Source organism: Lacerta agilis, chromosome 8, assembly GCF_009819535.1.
Source record: "Lacerta agilis isolate rLacAgi1 chromosome 8, rLacAgi1.pri, whole genome shotgun sequence".
NCBI lineage: Eukaryota > Metazoa > Chordata > Lepidosauria > Squamata > Lacertidae > Lacerta > Lacerta agilis.
In genome coordinates this window covers 30543559-30564385 of record NC_046319.1, presented here as the reverse complement: position 1 = coordinate 30564385, position 20827 = coordinate 30543559, and the positions used below count along the sequence as shown (strand labels likewise).

General features: G+C 43.9%; 1 protein-coding gene across 1 annotated transcript; it reads right to left on the bottom strand.

Moving 5' to 3' along the window:
* Nucleotides 1-3079: 3079 nt before the first annotated feature.
* On the bottom strand, nucleotides 3080-19851 carry HEATR3 (HEAT repeat containing 3). The gene is made up of 15 exons (XM_033156756.1): nucleotides 19674-19851; nucleotides 17881-18053; nucleotides 16344-16431; nucleotides 15465-15577; nucleotides 14767-14876; nucleotides 13668-13808; nucleotides 12743-13023; nucleotides 11236-11326; nucleotides 10884-11035; nucleotides 9773-9855; nucleotides 8492-8628; nucleotides 7341-7429; nucleotides 6862-7005; nucleotides 6577-6753; nucleotides 3080-3530 (listed from the first exon to the last, which is right to left on the bottom strand). Exons 1-15 carry the CDS (start codon nucleotides 19788-19790, stop codon nucleotides 3417-3419), a joined length of 2010 nt encoding a protein of 669 aa, XP_033012647.1. The 5' UTR covers nucleotides 19791-19851; the 3' UTR covers nucleotides 3080-3416.
* Nucleotides 19852-20827: the final 976 nt, after the last annotated feature.

Sequence of the window (20827 nt, the reverse complement as noted above, 5' to 3'; positions counted from 1 at the left end):
GATTGTATATAAAAAAAAGTTTTAATTGTTTCGCTTAACAAAGACTCACACAGATTTTCCATCTCTGAATGCATGATTAAAATTGCTTTGAGCAGATGGTGTGTAAAAATGTACTAAGTGGAAGCTTGATTTTTAAATGTGTAGCACCTCCCACCAAAACAGTGCAGGAAATTAGCCAGCAGCAGGTACTGTTTATATTGTGTTTGTATTTAGCAACATGAAAGTGCTATCGGCCTTAACAATATGAAGAGACAGAGGCATGGCTTCTGTAAATCCTCAGCGTGAGATTCTCTTATCCCAGAAAAGTTGATGCTGAGATTTTCAGAGCAACAAGTTCCAGGTGGCGCCTTCACGCTACCTACAGCTCTGTCTGATATTATCAACAGACACCACTTGCAACTTCTACTCCTTTCTCACCACACCATAGCAAAACCCAAAAGGTTTAAGAGAAGGAAAGCAGAGACAGCAAACACTTTACAATCACCGCCAAGAATTTTCTCTCTGATTCCTGCCACCCTCATGCAGACCTAGCAATGTGTTTTTGGAGAGAAAATGTCCCTGTGAAAGCAGGAGTATGGCGAAGGTGGTCAGTTTACCATGTCTTTAGAGATACGGTTAATTTACTAGATCTGGAGTCATGTGATTATTGTCTTCAGCGAGGGATATAAACACAAATTTGAAATTCCCCATTATTACAGGGCTTCAGTATTTCCAATATTTTATGTATGTTGTATGATTGCAATTCCTGCCATGCCCCTCCACCCCCACAACTTAAGACAAATGCTTAACGGTTCTGAATCACTTTTCAAATAAAATACTATTCAGTTAAAACTTGGTTTAATAAACAGAATCCTTCCAACTTTCCAACTTGTAATCTCCACAATATATATTTTAGTAGAACTTCAAATGCTTTAAAAATATTTATTTATATGCATCCGAGTTTAGTAGAAAAACAGATATATATGAATGATATGATGTGGCTCATTTACCCACCCATTTGAAACATTACCAGATCGCCTATTCTATGCAAGCTGGGGAGTAGACACTGATCAAATAGCCTTTTTTCTCTATCCAACAATACACATATTAAAAAAAAAAAAACCCTCATAGATTTTTGGGCAGGAGGGATATTAAGAAACAAAATATAGTGTATTTTCTTGGCTTCTGTATATTACCCTAGTATACCGTATTTTCCCATGTGTAAGACTAGGTTTTCCCCCTAAAAAAATAATGTCCAAAATTTGGGGGCATCTGATACACAGGGGCCATCTCCCCTCATTTTCTTCAATTGGAGTCCCCCCAAAATAGGGCCCGTCTTATACATGGGGGCGTCTTATAGACGGAAAAATATGGTGTATAAGTTTCAAGGTAATATGACAACAGTCTATGCTACAAATGGTGAAAGAATAATATATTAAGGATTCTTCTGCTATGTTGCTCAGGAAGCCTTCTGCAAGTTGACACCTTAGACGACTTATGTATATACAATCATTTGCTGTATGGAGGGTGCAGTGCAGAGGATCCAGGTGACTACACCAGGGCACGGCCACCCAGAACCTCAATTCGCCTGACCACATGTGGCATCATGCTTGCAGACATCCCAAAGGAACCTGGTTGGACATTGTAGGAACAGGATCCTGGAGCAGGGTTCTTCGGATGTTCACACATGCATGCTGCACACCTGCCAGGAGCCAGCAGAACTGTGTCACAGAATGGGACCTGTGCTAGTTGATGCCTTGGTAGAAGAGGCAGCTTTAAAACTGGACACCCTGTGAGCTGGGTAAGGCAGGAAGAATGCCAGCACAGCATATTCTCTTTCCTGGACCTTCCATGCCCTCCCCTCCACAAATGGAGGCCATAATTGTACTCCAACTAATATATTGTTGTATGAGCTTCTGAAGGAAATACCATTTTTCATCTGATGCTGCTGGAAGTAGTCACTTGCCTATGAAAGCCGGCATTCTACATACACATATTTATGGTAACCAAAGGCGCCACACGACTCTATTGCTCAACATGGCTAACCTGCTGCTTTCTGTTAATTCCTGCTTTCAATCCACTTAATCGACTCGAAGGAAATCTCAAGCTGGTTTTGCGCTATCTATATTTTCCCAACTGTTCAGCAAACACATTTCAAGGTGACAGGTGTGGGCGACTTTGCAGAGTGACAACATTCACACCTGTTGTAGCTGCTCAACGGTAGCAGTCGATAGCAATCTATCATTTATATAGCCCAGGCTGGAAAAATCCCAAGCAAGGCGCTGCCTAGAAAAGGAGATGCTGGAAATATTTTCCCAACCTTGTGTACAGCTGGCACCCATAGGATCAAAACTGGTACTTAGGGAGGGCTCCCCCACCTGCTAGTCTGAGCCTGATACATATGGCAAAAAGTATACTACAGGTTGAAAGAATCTTGGTATGTATTGGCAGTGCAGTTAGCTAATATGTAGTTGGCACAAAGCCACCCCTAGGATAAAGCCACTTGGGTCTAATCCACAAGAATATTAAGTGTATTAAAGTAGATCAATTTAAGAGCAAATATTGGTTTTTCAGGGAATTATACCCTCAGAGAATTCTATAAAAGCATTTTAATTTTAATAGTCTTTCAGCATAAATTAAATTCACATTTTCTTTGCAGGACAATGCTTTTGTACATGAAAGACATGTATATTTCCACACAATGAGAATACAATCCAGAGATTTCAACCCAGTACTGAAGTGATAGTCTAGATTTTCTAACCATGGTTAAGAGAGTGGGAGTACTCCACAGGCTTGCATGCTCCCTCACTTCCCTTTTAATGTCTGCACCAATGTTAACATTAACCACGATTATATCAAATCAGAGTTGGCAGCCATGGTTAGAAGTTGGTGTGCAAACTCTGGTTTGAGCTAACCACGGCCCAACACTACCCCTCCAATTATCTCTGAAAAGTGGGGCAGGGAGGAACGCCATGTGCAAATGAAATAGGGAGAGTGGAAGGAAAGCAAGTTGTTCCTAATCTTCTAATGATGGCTGGAAGACTAGGAATATTACATTAGGCCTTCAACACAGTCTACTCCTAAAATCTGATGCTGGTTCTTGAGAAACTGACGGATGGCATATATTTTTCCAGTATTTAAGGGCACATTCTGGCTACTGTCAACACTGAATCAAAATCAAATGGTGCGGCACTTACGGATGCTGTACGCCGGCTCCCTCGGCCAGTAATGCGAGATGAGCGCCGCAACCCCAGAGTCAGACACGACTGGACCTAATAATGGTCAGGGGTCCCTTTACCTTTTTAACTCCACAATTTCTTAACTCTTCTCCTGCCACCAACCACCGCAAGGTGTTATATAAAAATCCCAAGCTAAAGTATTTAACAAACAATAATAAAAATATAGCTTTACAGTCTTTTTTTTCTATTCAGAAATTATTATTTTCTCTCCAATTTCTCTTGATAGGCAATGAATCTTCTTAAGTTCAGTTTCACATTGTCAAGCACACATAACTGATCTGGGTTGTACTGTCCTTTCCCTTCTTTCCGCATCTGCAATTCCAAAGGGGGGAAAAGACAGATGTATTATGTTGATATTCTACAAGAGAGGAATCCTAAACCATACAAAAACAAAAACCCACAGTCCTCCTCTGCAAAAAGAGATGCTGTATGCAGTCCTTTCTAAACCACGGCATTAATGTCTCTTGTCCAAAGTAACAAGTTGGAGTGGGTGGCAAGAATAACTAAATTATCTTCACTCACTCAGATATCATAGTAGTTTAAGGGCCACAAGCTTAAAATGGGCAGTGCTCCACCAACAGGGATTTAGTTATTTATTAAAAATATTTCTATTCAGCTTTTCATAAAAAATTGGAGCAGTTTACATCAATTATACATGGAACAATATAGTAAAAAGTAAAAAAGCAGAAAGCAGCTATTAGGGAAAGCTGTATTCTCAATTGCCTGTATAAATCCAACAGAATATAAACGTTTTTAGCAGGCATTTAGAAGTCGGAAGAGAAGGCGCCTGCTGAATCTCTAGTGGCAAAGTGTTCCACAGGACTGGGCTGATGACACTAAAGCAGAGCTTTCCAAACTTTCCACCTTGGTGATACACTTTTTAGACATGTATCATTTCACAACACAGTAATTCAGTTTTATTAGCAAACCAGGGATTAAATTAACCCTTTTCCAAACCCGGGAGGAGCGCAGGGAGCATCTGTCTGACGCACCAGCACACTGCAGCCAACACACTAAAGTGTCGCGACACACAATTTAGTAAGCTCTGCACTAAAGGCTTGGTTTCTTGTTACGGTCAAATGAGCCTCACCAACACAGGGAATGCCCAACAGTGCTCCTGCAGATGATCTCAGTGATCAAGGTGGGCTATAAAACCATGGAATTAATAATAATAATAATAATAATAATAATAATAATAATAATAATAATAATAATCCTGGTGAGCACTCCCTCAGTCTGATAATTCAAAGTTTTAGGTGGTATCCAATGCTAGTCCTACTCAGTGCAGACCCACTGAAGTTAACACACATGATTTACTTTCATTAGTTCAGTGTTTTTCAACCTTTTTTGGGCAAAGGCACACTTGTTTCATGAAAAAAATCACGAGGCACACCACCATTAGAAAATGTTAAAAAATTTAACTCTGTGCCTATATTGACTATATATAAAGTAATTCTCTTGAATTTTTCAATTTTTCCCACGGCACACCAGGCAACATCTCGCAGCACACTAGTGTGCCGCGGAACAGTGGTTGAAAAACACTGCATTAGTTGAAGTTGGTCTAATCTCAGTATCTCTTAGCTGGCTACAACCCAAGCGGCCGACTCACACATGTGTACTACGATGCTCATATGTCAGGACCAGCTCCAGGTTTGAGGGGCCCCATAATAGAAGGCCCTCTGTTGGTTCCCCTCCTAATCAATTGAGCTCTTCTGTGTAGGCGAGTCTTAGTGGAATTATCTGATGTCATCATCAGTAGACAGCACTGGGCAGCTGAAAGTCGGTTTTTTAAAATTTCCCATAATGCCCTAGTGTAGTGTCACTCATAGGCACTATGGGAAATTAAAACGACAGCTTTTAAACCAAGCTGGTCACTGCTGATTACAGTAGCCGGTTATGGATGGTTTCCCCCCCTTTGTTTTGTTTCAAGAAGGGCTCAGGACAGGCACCAGAGTTGTGCCTACAGGGATGCTGAGGCCTCAACAGCTGCCATGTACTGATCCTAGGGCATGCTCGCTACTTTTGTCATGGATAACTTGCAACCAAGGCCACAACCACACCATCCATTCAAAAGCCACCCTTATACCACTTTAAACAGTCATGGTTAACCTCAAAGAACCCTGGGAACTGTAGTTTTTTCAGGGTCTTCTAACAACTCTCCATACCCTTAACAAGCTACAGTTTCCAGGAATCTTTGTGGGGGGCTGCTGGTTTGAAATGGTATGTTGCTGCTTTGAATTGATGGTTTAGATGTGAGCTGAATGTGTGAACTCCCACCACTGATTAGGCCAGAGTCGTTCGATAGGAAAGGACTGGAAGTGCTGGCTGATGTGTGCTAGCTCATTCATACATGCACAAGTCTTTACTTGACCTTAAGAACATAAGAAGAGCCTACTGGATCAGGCCAATGGCCCATCTGGTCCAGAGTTCTGTTCTCACAATGTACGCCCAGATGCTTATGGGTAACTTGCAAGCAGGACCTGAGCACAAGAATACTCTCCCCTCCTGTTGCTCCCAGCAACGGGTAATCAGAAGCAACACCCTCCCCACCCCCCAGTGATGAACACATAGGTGTGCACTCAACCCCTTAGTCCTTTCTCCTCCTCGGAGAACCCACACTAGTACACTTCGACTCGGCAGACTAGGAAATGACTAAGCAGCATCTGTCTCCCAGGCTGGCAGACAAGCTCCTTCCTTGTGTTCCAGAGCAACATGTTCTCTGGGGCTGGCAGGTACAGCACACTGCAATTATTTCTCAGACGATGCCTTTGCATTAACTCCTCAAAACCTAAAATTCAACCCCCACAAAAAGCCAAATTCTCCGAGATTCCAAACAGCTAGCACTGGACTGACCTAATAAAAACCACCTGATCATATTTAATAAACTCTGTTCAGCTGTGACAAAAGCACACACTGATTATCTGAGCAAAGCTAGGCAAGCTTGTCTTAAGAGCAACACAACACTGAAGAAGGACGGACCCAAAGAACGGCTCTCATGAGATGCCGACAAGGAGCTGGGTCAGGTCTATGACGAGACGGGGCTCAACAAAAAGAGAAGGGGGGGGGGGACAAAGACCTTCCTTTCTTGCAGCTAGTATTCTAACACTTCTATCCCCTTCACAACATTGACTTGCCTCCATCTTTGGACAGATACTATTGAACCAATGAGGACTAGAAACTCGCTCTACTTTTTTTTTTCTCAACAAGAAATTTGTGTTGTTGTTTTTTAGGTATTCAATATGAATCTTGGATGCAACTGCCGGAAAGACAAGTTCTCCCAACTGGTGGCATCAGTGAAGTCACAAACCGTTTTAGTTGTTTCAAGTATTTCCCTCTCACAGTGAATAAATATGCTTACCCGCGATTTGAAAACCGGCTGGAATTCCTTAAGTGCACATAACAACTTTATTTGCTCCCCTGCCATTTCGGCTTCTTTACCATCAGCGAACACATCAAAGAGGGCATCCAGGGCTTCCCCCACCACCACAAGGGAAGGATCCTTTGTTACAACGTCAAGGAGGAATTTCCCAATCATCTGAAATGACACAGAAACAGGTACCTCAAAAATCACAACAGATCTTTCAAGCAGTAATGGCATTGCCAGAAGCGAGAGATAGGCAGCATTTCCATACAGAAGTTCTACCTTTAGTGTTTCTGCTGTGTCTTCCACCTTGGCCAGCACACTGCCAGCAATTCCTAGAATGCTAACCACGTTTACTCGGACGCTAACATTGGTATTCTGAATACCGGCTTCACACAAAGTCATCAGCTGCTCAGGAGACATGCTCTGTTTAAAAGAATAAAAATTGGGACTGGTGAGGGGAAGAGATAAAACACTCAGCCTCCAAGTTGTTTAAAAGGAAATGCCAAAGAACATTTTTTAATTCAAGTGTTTAAGGGATCAAACATATAAAAGTGGAGGGATAGCACCTCAAGCTACTTACAAACAAGTTGCACAGAAGCAACGGATATAGACAAAAAAGCACTCTGTACATGTTTGGAGACACTGGCTACATGTTAGGAGAACAACCTTTCCACACTTCTCCTTCACCCAAACTCTTCCAGTTTTCTCAGTACATCCCCTTTCTGGCACCCCCACCCCTGGGGAAAAAGCAGTCTCACCTGAGATATATTATTAGACGCCAACATTTGCAAAAGGGCTCGCAAGGCGCTGGTTACGGCTTCCAGGAACTCCATTTCCTTTGAAAATTCTGCCCAAAAGGAAAAAAAATCCCAATAAAGTTGTTCAGAGCTTGAATCCCAAGAAGTTACACACGCTTACATGGAGACAAATTTCATTGAGATCAACACATATGGTGTCTGGGGAAATGTTGGTGATTCTCAACACTTTTTAATTATTTTGAGTAGAGCCTCACATTACAGAGGTTTGGCATTTGTCTACACACTTTTGCCATTCCCTCCTCTTCACAATCTTGCCCCCCAATTACCCACCAGCTCTACTTAAATCTTCAAAGGATAACCATTTGCAAAGCAATTCAAGAAACTATGCCTAACCAACATTGGATATGGGGGCCTGCCTTCCATCTGCAAACTGATTTTCTACGTGACTCAATGATAAAAGACTTTCAGCTGGGTTTGTGGTGCTCTAAGGCAGCCAGCTAGTTTTTTAAGTTTACGCTCAACAAGTTTAAATAAGGCGGCTTAGAACACCTCAAATACGGGTGTTGATGGAGAACATCAGCAAGAGAGATCCACTGCCCCATGTCCTGCTCATGGACTTGCCACTGTGGGAAACAAGAGTTGGGCCTTTGGACTTCTCCTGCAGGGGTCTTCTTCTGTTCTTATGACAGAGAGACTCCTCTGTTGTCCCCAGGCTGTGTTCTTGCTCTCAGTTTTCCTCCAGAATTGTTTGCCTGCTGTGTTATGATGTGTGTCTATGATTCTTAATTGTACTTTTATTGCTTCTTTTACTTCTGATATTCATTTTATTGTACGGCCATTTGAATTCCAGTTTTAAGTGTTCTTCACAGATACATCATAGACTGCCAGAATGAAGCCTCACAGACTACAGTTTGAGAAACCCTGCTGTAAATTTTTAAAAAACCAACCATACTGCCCATGTGTAAACCAGCACGATTATAAGGAAACACAATAAAGTGGGATGCTGGTAGCAACTGTGTACTGTGTGCTAGTAGCAACTGTGAACAGCAGAGGGATGTGGGGTGGGGGGAGGAGAAGCAAAAGGAGAGAAATATGAAGGGAAAGGGCAGAGATTTGCTGAGGTAGCCATGACAACAGCACATGAAACACACCTGGCTGAGAAAATATTAACTGGGACAGGTGCTGGGAGAGCGACTGAAGCACTGAAGGACCCCCAAGACATTCCACATCAGACACCAACAAAATGCTGTGGAGACAGGTCAAGGCTCTATACTGGACCATTTTCAACCTGTAAGAAAATAGAACATTCAGCACAGCCCCTAATCAAGAGCCACAAAGAGAAGAGGAACGCCAACAGTACAACCCCCAATCAAAAGAATGGATCTTCCAGCCCCCATTTCCCTAGGGGTCATATGGCTATGTGCTCCATCATGGATTGCCTGCCAGCCTTTTTGAGCCAGTGGAATTTTGTGGGTGTTAGCCACAAAATGGTTCCTGTGGAGGTATGGGAAACGACAAAATGGCTGCCGGGGGGGAGCCATGTCCTAACACAAAATGGCTGCCATTGAGGTATGGCATAATGGCTACCACATCTAAAACAGAATAAAAAGAGAGACATGCCTGTCCCTTCAGGGACAATGCTGTACTCAATCACAGGGGGCTCTGGGCACCCCTCCTGTATTCAGAACAGATGGGAGGAAGGTTGCCCAACCCCAGCCTCCACTTAAATATGGGCATGCTTAAAGAGATGTGTTATAAGTAGGAAAGGGTGAGACAGTGCAAATAAGAAATGAGCAAAAGAGCAACCCTTTATATATTGCCAATGTCCTGCATTCTGTCCAGTGGAACCAAGCCTGTAGAACTCCATCCCAATTGAGATTATACAGGCACCTTTCTTGCTGAACTTTGGACACATAACTAAGACTTTCTTGTTCCAGCAGGCGTGCTAAAGCTGTGCTTGGTTTTATGATAAATTTTCAATGTCACATTTTTGTGGATTGTTTTTATGTAACCTACATAGAAAAGTGAATAATTAAGTTATACATAAATGCTTTCTTATAAATTTCAAGAATTAATCTCCCCCCCCCAAAAAAAAACACCTCAAGTGTTTTCAAAGGGGGGGAGGAGGAAAAATTAACTGAAATGCAGCAATACAGGTCACTGAAACAGACTGCTTTATTAGTATGTCCTTGTATATAAAAAAAGTGACGATCATGAAACAGCCAAGTGCTCAGATGTTCAAGTGAAAGTTCTTAAATAACAAAAGTGATATTGTCTTATTCTCAATGGAAAAGAATAAATCCCCATCTAGTCCCAGTTCTTTTTTTCAATAGCAGTGAGCCTGGATCCCACTGGAAACCCCACAAATGAGGAGAGACATTGCTTTCCTAATAATATGACTGGAAACATAACGAAAGTGAATTAACTCCTACTTTTTAATAAGTGGCTTCCAAGCTGGACTGTGCATGCAGATATCAATAGCAACACTGTTGGGAAACCCAGTTTTTTCAAGTATCTAGAAAAAGAAAGAAACTGTTATGCTTCACCACCACCAAGTACAAAATTCAAATTCCTAAGAACACCAGCTTTCCTTAAAAAAAACAAAAGATGTTTCTAGTCCTTATGGCTGCAAAGAAAGCCTTGATAATCTTGACAACACTTGTGTTAGCATCATTGACTTCAGGAAGGAACATTCAGGACGGGTAAAAGAAAGTTCTTTTTTGCACAGCACATAGCTAAACAATGGAACACCTGCAAGCAGCAGCGACGCCTACCAATTTTGATGGCTTTAAAAGGCAAATTAATGGAGGAAAAGGCTATGCTCTGCCTCTACAGATGAAAGCAGTAATGCTTCTGAACACCAGTTGCTGGAAACCACGAGAGGAGAGAGTGCTCTTGTGCTCATATCCTGTTTGTAGGTTTCCCACAGGTATCTGGTTGGCCACTGTGCGAACAAGATGATGGACTACAATCATATAATTGTAGTTGGAAGGGACCCCCAACTGTCATCTAGTCCAACCCCCGCATTGCAGGAATCAAAACTAAAGAATGCCTGACAGATGGCCAGACAACCTCTGCTTAAAAACCTCCAGTGAAAAGTACACGAACGAAAGTGAGTTTTACCACCAAAAAGTTCTTCCTCGTGTTTAGTCAGAATCTCCTTCCTTGTAATTTGAATTCTTTGGTTTGGGCATTACCCCCTGGAACAGCAGAAAACCAGCCATGCCTCCAATCCAGGATACTTCATTGCATTTCCCCTCCAACAGCCAGCCACTATTTTGCAGCCACCGTTGGGTTTTCTTTTCTTTTTTTTCTTTCTTGGAGGCAGGTTTGTCTTCCTAATACCTACTTTACCATGAGATACATGGGTAGACTTCTTTCTACGAAAAGTGAACCACAACTCCACATCCCAGTATCACAAAAGCACTTTTCCAGAAATGCAATTCCAAGGCCGTATCTGGGAACACAGAACTTAACTGGTCACGTGATCATGTGGACCTTGGCACACAGGGGTGGTGGTGGTGGGGAACAGGAGGACTCTACCTTTTTGGGAACAAGGTGGTTCCGAAGTGCTGTGTGCAGCTCAGCCGAAAGACACAGGGGTGACAGAAGCTTCCCACCTTCGTTGTAGTTGTCCATAAAGGCATCGCTTTCATCGCTACTGGATAACTCTTCCCATTCGTCATCGGAGGGGTCTGAAAACATGCAGTTCTGGCATCAAAAAAAATCTTGGCGGGATCATTTGTTCAATGACTTTTTAAAGTGGCATGATACTGCTTTAAATGTATAGTGCAGACAGGGCTAAAGAGAGAGGAGTTTTGTTGTTGTTGGTTTTTTACAAGAGGAAGGAAACAGAAGCCCAGATACCACCTGAGGAAGAGGGAAACAGAAATACCTTCATTGCAGCACATGTTAACAATGATTTCCAGGGCTGTCTGCTGAGCTAAGAGTAAAGCTGCTACCTGCTTCACCTCCTGCTTACTGGCCTACAAAGCAAATAACACAATAAATATTTGATATACCAGGTCATGCTATTTGTCCATTTGTTTTATTTATTTAAAGGCATTTCTAAACAACTTTCTGTAAAAAATAAATAAATCTCCACATGGTGTACGCTGTGTACAGTATGTAAACAATATCCATCAGCACAAAAATCCCACCTAAAACCAATAAAATAGCATAAAAACAACAAATAAAACAGCCTGATTCAGAGGTAACTGAGAAATAAAAGCCTCAAATCACCAGATAGTTGCTTCCAGTGGCTGTGTGTGTGTGCGCGCGCGTGCATATATCAGCATCCAGGATAGAATAATGCCCTGCAACACTCCATAGTATTGTACGACTGCCAAGGGGCGGACACATAATCCCCTCAATGCTAGGCCACACCACACATTTAAAGTGTCATGATACCACTTTAAACAGTCATGGCTTCCCTTCAAAGAATTCTGGGAGCTGTAGTTTAATGGGACCCCTCCCATTTCCATCCCAGAGCTACAATTCCCAGAGTTCCCTGTGAAGAGGGACTGACTGTTAAACAACTCCGTGAATTGCAGCTCCAGAAGGGGAGTAGAGGCCACCCAACAACTCTCATCACCCGTACCAAACTACATCTCCCATAATTCTTTGGAGGAAGCTATGACTGTTTAAAGTGGTATCATGGCACTTTAGATGTATGGTTTGATTGTGGCCCTAATCTTAGAACCCGGACCCGTAGGAAGGAGCGATACCAGTGCAACACAGTGCCACCAACTCACATGTCACAGAGACAGGGACCCTATCTGGCACTGGGTTGCCTACCTCTAAGGATAGCCAACATGGGGCCTACCAGATGCAGTTGGACTACAACTCCCATCAGCTCCAGGCAGTAGGGCCGATTTACTTATTTATTTTATGTGCTCCTTCATATTTCAATAGAAATCCTTAAGCAGTTTACAAATGTCACCCCCCAAAAAAGAATCAATATAAGAAACACAATACAAATCCCACATTCAGCAGCAAACTGTTCTACCAATCACCATCATCTTAACAATAAACCTATATTTTAAGTGATGTGATTAAATAAACCTTTCAACAATGAACACAAAGAACTGCCAGAAAAGCAAACTGTGTATAAATGATACATAAAAATGCTATATAATTACAATTTCCAAATTTCAGAAATATTACCCCCCAAGCATGTAATATTACCCAAAAAGCACTTAATAGAATCACCAAATTGGCCATGGTTGATAATTTTTAAAAATTTATTACCACCCTTCACTTTACACTCAGTTCCTTTAGAAAAGTGAAACACACCCCCCCCCCAAAAAAAATCATGTAAACAGTACTGGTTTTGTATGTGTTCTTTTCCAGCAGACAAAGTCTGACCTGCAACATCTAGGGCTATGATCAGCCACACTTACCGGAAGTAGATCTGAAATGTCACTTTCTTGTTTGGTGGCTCCCTTAGGAGTTTCCTCCATCTCCTCCTCATTATTGAGTATTGAGATGTCCCCATCGCCCAGATTTCCCTCAGCCACTGGTTCAGCTGAGCTTTTCAACCTTACCACTTCCGCTTCCTTCATCTGAATAATCATCTCACCAGCATCAATGGCTAAGCACTCTGAGAAAATCTTCAGGATGGCATTCATGGTGCTCGCCTGGCTACCCGATGGCAGGGTGTTCCTTATATTCCAAGTGACACCTATAACAAGAAAGAGATTAACACAGGTAAAAGCCATCAACCCTGGTTATAGTATCTGCAGAGCAAATAAAGTGCAAGTGCTCCTCCATGAAAAACAACTCCTTGCATATAGTAAATCATCCAGGGGAAGAGTGCTAGCCTAGCTATCTCCCTGACATTCTACTTTTCTTGATGCAGGGTGTTCCCACATTGGAGAACATCCAAAACACTTGCAATTTCCCCACCTGCCAGAAGGCAATCAAGCCCAAGAACAGCTGCTATCGCATCATTCTGCTGAATATGCAGATCAGGAAACATAAAGATGAGGTAGAAATATTTTATTTGCCCTTAGGTGAATTGGAACCCAAGTCCTTGAAAGTGCCTCCACCTGTACCTTATGACCTGAAATCTGCAATCTGGGATGAGAGGCCCTGCTTGTGATCTCATTGGTAGGAATGGCTCCAAGAAAAGGGAGCCAAGACAGGGCCGTCTTTGTGGTGGGACCCCAGCTATGGAACTCCCAGGGAAAATCAGGCAGTCCTCCTCTTTATTGGCATTCAGGAGAAGGGAGAGTAGTTGTGACTATCATGAAGGGATCTTGCACTTCAGAATTTCCCTTTACGCTACTGCTACAACACAGAACTCATTACCCAGTTGAAATGTACCTGCCACCAGAGTCCGTAAAAGAATGTCCTCCATGCCTTTCTCTGATGATAATAAGATCATTTCCAGAACTTGGTGTGCAGAAGAATCAAAGGACGACAGCAGGTCTGGATTATCTTCGGTCACAGCGTGTAAACAGGATGCTACGGAGATAGAGGAAAGCATTTAAACTGAGACTGCAATTCCAAGATGTCACTCATTAAAACACATGCGTCAAGATATTCAATTCAATCTGTGGAACAGTCACTTTTACAAGTGACATACAGCATTCTTTCTGCAAAGAGTTCTGTAAAGAAATTGATCCTTCGGTGAGGCAGCAGCTACACTCTGGAATTCCCTGCCCAATGACATAAGGCAGCTGCTTTCTCTGTACTGTTTCAGGAGGATCCTAAAATATTTTGTTTGTTTTGTTTGCCTGTTTAGGCAAGACTTACATGTATTTTAATATACCATATTATTTCATAATGTATATTTTCAAGCTGTTGATTTTATTTATAGTGGGAAGAATTAGCCTAACTTGTTTTTACCTTTCAAGTTCCATCAGTAATTTTAATATTTGTATTTTATATTTCATGTATAAAGATTTGTATTAAAGGTTTGTAACAATTAAGCAGTATACAAATGCTGCTAAAGAATAAATAAAACAGTATGAGTTTCTTCAGCTGCAACAGGTTTCTGCCAACCGCAGCTCTACCTGTGGCACTGGAAGCTGCTTCCGGAGATTCAATACAGTGGTACCTCTGGTTACAAACTTAATTCGCTCCGGAGGTCTGTTCTTAATCTGAAACCGTTCTTAACCTCAGGTACCACTTTAGCTAATGGGGCCTCCCGCTGCCACTGCGCTGCCAGTGTGCAATTTCTGCTCTCATCCTGAGGTAAAGTTCTTAACCCGAGGTACTACTTCTGGGTTAGCGGAGTTTGTAACCCGAGGTGTTTGTAACCTGAGGTACCACTGTACTAGCTTGCTGAGAGGCTCTGGAGGATGTGTTTGCCCAGAAACCCCAGAGCCAGTGGACCTAAGAGAGTTTCATATCTGCAAGAGACACCTGACGGAGGCTCTCTGCGGCTGAAAACCTCCCATAAACATGTCCCTTTACTCACCCACTGCGATAGCCAAGTCCACGTTGTTGCGAAATCTCTTCAGATACTGGAGCACAACATCCAAGCAACCTTGCTTGTTGAATATAGAGACTGCTGTACTGTTACATTCGCTAACAGAGACACAAAATGATATTTAGCAAACCAGTTTGGCAAGAACATTGAAAACTTGTGTGTGTGTGTGTGTGTGTGTGTGTGTGTTTGTGCGCGCGCGCACACACACACGTTTCTTTGGTCCTGGAACAAAGGAAGCCATGTAAGGCTATACCACATTTTAGCATTGCAAAAAAATACCAGTGTGTACGCTCCCTCTTCACCTCATGACCTCTTTTAAAGCCATGTAGATAGGTGGCCATCCCTGCTTCCTGAGGGAGTTCCATAGCTCAACCACCATGTGCAGTCTGCCCACCCACCAACCAACTTTCCACCTGCCTTCTTATTTACAAAGAGTGCAAGGTGTAGCCCTGCCTGTCCGTTTCTCCTTGGTCTTGGCATTGCGCCTCTGTAGTACTCAGCAGGGGACAAGGATGGATACAAAACTAGAATTAGATGCCTCTGCGTCTCACTGGTTCTGGCTCTGCCTACTGTGGGTCTCCTTGCTTTCCACCACACCAAACTCAGCATGCGGCAGCCACCACCACCACTGGGGTCATCAAAATTGGACCCAGCTCCGACACGAAGTATTTCAAGATGGCGCTCACCAGACATTCCAGAGGAGGTTCACAGCCTCGTTGGCAATATCTTCCATACAGTTCTTGTGTGTATCTTTGATTTCCTTCAGGGAGCCATTGCTCTCCTCAAGTCCTGCACGACACTGTGTGGGCCAAGATGGGTTAGGAAAAGGTGGGGGGTGTAAAAGCAGAACAAATCAGAGCAAACACCTAGTGGCAAGAAGGCATTAGAGCCATGTTCACACCACACATTTAAAAGCACTATAGTATCACAATCCTGAGGTAGTTTAACAGCCAATCCTGGGCACCGTGGGAAGTATTGCTCTAGGAGGGGAATAGGGGCTTCCTAACAACTCCCAGCACCCGTAGCAAACTCCAGCTCCCAGAATCCTTTGGGGAAAGCCTTGACTGTTTAAAGCGGTATCATAGGACATGGTGTATATAATTTTAGAATCCACCCAATTTTTGTGATTTTAAGTTGTTTTAATTTAAACTATTTTTAATATTGTGTTTTAATGCTGTAACCTGCCCAGGGACCTTAGGGTGAAGCGTGGGTAATTAGTAGCAGTAGTAGTAATAATAATGAGAAGAAGAAGAAGAAGAGAGTAGAAGGCTATTGAAGGCTACTCGCAAAGTTGGAGGGAGTAAATGCTAAATGCTTCCCAATACCAGCTGCCTGAAACCGCAGGATGGGAGAGGGCCTGTGGTCAGGTCCTGCTTGCAGGCTTCCCACAGGCACTTAACTGGCCACTGTGAAAACAGGATGCTGGACTAGATGGGCACCCCTTGGTCAATGCCATATTGAAAGCAGCCCAAGGCTGCCTAGTGAGTTGATGGTGGAGGTAGGATTTGAACTGGGAGCTTCCTGGCTTACCGCTCAGTTCGTTCACCACCATGCTGGCTACATACCTCTTTCAACAGAGCTACAAGAGGAGTCATGATATCTTTAGTGACCATGTCGTCGCAGACGTCGAATCCTCCACAAGCACTGAGATTTCTGTAACACAGCCAAAAACTTTGGGTTCAGATTCTTGTTAAAATAAGTTATAATGGATTAAGGTTTATCGTTATCATCATCATCTGCAGCAACAACAACAATACATAATCAGAGAAATTTCAACCAAAACGAGAACCGAAACTTAGAAGTTTTGAACAACAGATGCATACATTGTTACTTGGGTGGTACAAAACATTTGGAAATAAAATAGTATTCTAATAATTAAACTTCGGCAAACTATGCTGCCGCTGTTAGTCTCTTGGGCCTCTGCAAAATAACAGAAAATGTGGTTCTCGTTATCAGGCAAGTGGGATCTGCAACAAATTATTGCAGTGTCGAATGTTTATTCAAGGTACCTGCCCCTCCATTTCATTCCCACCCCCCATATTGTCAGCTTTGTGTGCACACTGCACTCAGTCTCACTGGGTCATTTTGGGAAGTTTTTTATGAGGTTCTCCCCCCCCCCCCCGCAAAAAAGTTTATTTTGCTCTTCTGCAAAAACCTAGGGGTTCATCCGACATTGCTTGCACCTCCCCTTTATCCATGAATGCTGCTCTTTTACTAATTGAAAAAGTGGGAGTTCTTGATAGAAGTGATGCAGAAAATAGTAGAAAAACAAGAACTCAGGCCACAATGATGATTCAATTGATTCAAGTTTTCCAAGCCTCTTATGATTTATTCCTTAAAGTTTATATACCAGGTGAAATTAATGTGCCAGGACAAGGCCCTGTTTCGGTGGTTCTTCTTCAGCTAAGAGAGTCTTAAAGTCAGAATGATGATAAACGGGAAGATAAGGAACAAGAATTAATATAAAAGGAAAGTGAGATGGGGGGAGGATGGGCTTATGTGCTTGTCACTGGGCATGGAGACTATCCGCCTCAAAGCAACAACTGTTGTGATCTGGTGGTACTCTATCTACCACAGGCTACAATGGTTTCTGTCCGGGGGACATATTGGTATAACCAGACCAATCAATGCAAGCAATACTGAGCTAGATCAACCAATGGTCTGACTCAGTAGAAGGAAGCTTTCTATGTTCCTAAGGGGTGTACTCTTTACACTTTGTGGAATTCGCCTATGAAATGTATCACCACTTCGATTGCTTTTTAAAAAAAGGATTACACAGATTCATCAACTGCTAATAGCCATCACTAAATGGAGCCTCGTTGTTCAGGGATAGTATATCTCCAAATGCCATGTGCTGAGGACAACAGCAGGGAAAGGCTGATTATCGCCATTCCCTGTTTTGGCTGCTTTCTATAGCATCTGGATGGCTCTATGGTGTGACTGAACAAGACATGGTCTTATGCATTTAAGGGGGGGGGGAACAGCACACAAGATGCTCATGTATTCTCAGAGCCCACCACCCACATGCCCTCCTGAGCATGCTTCAAAACACTGCTTTCTTCTGTTATCTGTTCTGCCAGCTTGCCACCATTTGTAACTCACCGAAGAGCTCCTGCCGCTGTCTCCCGAACTGCCAAACTCTGATCGAGCAGCATGGGACCCAAACACCGGACAACATCCCTCTGCAGAAAACCCGGGATTGTTTGTTTCTGCTGCAGGAGTTTGGAGATGCTGGCACAGGCAAATTCTCGCATGTCAGCGCTGGGGTGTTGAAGCTAGAAAGAGGCACACAGAGGAAGGTTAGAACACCACAGGGTGGGGGACGATGACAGATTTTATTTATTTATTTTTTATACTGCCCTTCATTCAAGGATCCCAGGGCAGTTTATAATATAAAAGCTCAAAAATGCACACCATAGTGACAAACAAAAACAACAACCACACAGAGCATTTAAAAAGCCTCACAGAGCATTTAAAAAGCCACGGATTATTTGATTAGCCAAAGGCCTGGGAGAAGAGGAATATTTTTGCCTGGTACCTAAGGATATGTAACGAAGGCACCAGGCGAACCTCCCTGGGGAGAGCATTCCACAAATGGGGAGCCACAGCAGAAAAGACCCGTTCTCATGTTGCTGCCCTCCAGACCTATCATGGAGGAGACACATGAAGAAGGGCCTCAGATGAGGATCGCAGGGTCTGGGTCAGTTCATGAGAAGAGGTGGACCTTGAGGAATTGCAGCCTGAGGCATTTAAGGCTTCATAGGTCAAAATCAGCAATCTGAATAGGGTCTGGAAACTAATTGACAGCCTGTGGCAGGGGTCCCCAAACTTACCTGGCCTTGGGCTGGTTGCTCCAGCGCTGATTGCGCAGCAGGCTGGAGGGCAGTGCGGCACTGGAAATAGCTTGTGCGCGTGCACACGGGCCTCCACAGACCCGGAAGTGCACCAGAAATGACATTTTGTGCATGCGCAAAAGCTATTTCCGGTGCTGCGTTGACCCGGAGATGGGCAGCCACGCTGCGCCGGTAAGAGCAGGCAGCAGGTGTCGACGGGGGCCGGATAATTGGCTCGCGGGCCTTAGTTTGGGGACCCCTGTACAGTCGGGCCAGGATTGGTGTTATATGCTCAAACCTGGCTGTTGAATTCTACACCAGCTGAAGCTTCCGAACCATCCTTAGAGGCAGCTCTACCCATAATGCTTTGCAGTAATATAACCTCATGAGAAGAGAAGACTCCCTGGAAAAGACCCTGATGCTGGGAAAGAATGAGGACACAAGGAGAAGGGGACAACAGAGGATGAGATGGTTGGACAGCATTCTCGAAGCCACCAACATGAATTTGACCAAACTGCGGGAGGCAGTGGATGACAGGAGTACCTGGCGTGCTCTGGTCCATGGGGTCACGAAGAGTCAGACACGACTAAAACAACAATAACAACAGTATAACCTAGAGGTTACCAGAGCATAGACAATAGAATAAAGCACTTATTATTTGCAGCAACAACAAGCACCCTAAGAAAAGGTAGGTGGGAGACCGATCTGTCTTGCTCCTCCTGGTTGCCAAATTCCTACCTGAACCCTGTATCTGCCTTTATCAAGAGCTTGCTCTCTTACAGGGCACGAGCAAGCGATCACATTTCTGCCTCACGCCCTTTATCAGAAGCTTCACTGGGGGTGGGGGCAGGCCAGGTCAGCTGGCAACCTCCATTCAGGCTCCCTTGGAGCGCGCGCAGGAGCAAACTAGGTCGGGTTCTTCCAGGTAAGTTGGCAAGCCGAGTTGAAACCCCTTGGCGGGCGATTCTGCATGCAGGAGGCGGTTTGCTTTCGCTCTCGGGCTCGGAGAAGGAAGGAGGCGGAATCCGGTTTCACCCTCCTCCCTCCCCGCCCCGCTCTTACTTTTTCCAGCAGCTCCGCGGCCGTGGATCCTGCTCCGGCCTCCCCGTCTTGCACGCTCAGGGTCCCCGTTGGAGAAAACGGCTCTTGGCGGAACCGCTTGGTCTTGCTTTTGCCCATGATCTCTGCAAACCCTGGACGCTTCCGCGGCAAGGAAAGCGAGCAGATAAACCGGGGCGTGTTGGCCTGGCCTTCCCCCCCACGTGTGCGGCTCCGGCGCAGGCGCAGGCGCCGCTGCTGCTGTTGCTGCTTCCCCGGGAAACGTCCGCCCCGGATGCGTTTGCACTGGGGGCCGGGCTGCAGCCAGAAAGCGGTTGGGAGACGGAGGAAGAAGCATCTCAGCTGGAATAAGCTGGGGAAAGCCTCCTCCCCCCCCCCCAGTTTATCCAGCTGCGTGCTTAACTCCGCAACACGCTCGTTGGAGTTGAGCGGGGCTTACTCCCAAGTAAGTATGCACAGACTTGCAAATATGCACGACCAGCCGCTTCTACGTAGCCGCCAATCATTTAAAGGGTGTTGAATCTGAAGAAGTGTGAATGCACACCAAAGCTCATACCAAGAACTAACTTAGTTGGTCTCTAAGGTGCTACTGGAAGGAATTTTTTATTTTATTTTGTTTTTAAATACAGTTCAAGGTGGCTTGGTTGTCACAGTTCAAGGTGGCTTTGTTGTTGTTGTTACAATATTATTATTATTATTATTAATAATAATAATAATAATAATTAATACTACTACTATTTATTTATTTATTTATTTATTTATTTATTGCTTTAATTAATTAAGTTTGTATACTGTCCTTCACCTGAAGATTGCAGGGCTGTTCACAACATGAAAAGGAGAACACAAAATACATAACAAAAACCAAAGCAATAACCCTGAGCCCAATGCCTGGTTGAAGAGAAGCGTTTTCGCCCGGTTCCTTAATCACAGAATCCTAGAATGGCACAATTGGAAGGCAACTCAGGGCCCACCCTACCCCAAAGAGAGGTGCCTCCTCCCACTGCCCCACAGGGGCCTGGGAAGCACCCTCTGGCCAGCCCTAGAGGCACCATTCGCCTAGGGAGCTTGTAACCAGGGCTGCTGCAACAAACAGCTGTGCAAGCCTTTGCAAGGCAGAGATGTGAGAGGGCATCAGAGATGGGAGGGAAGGGAAGAGG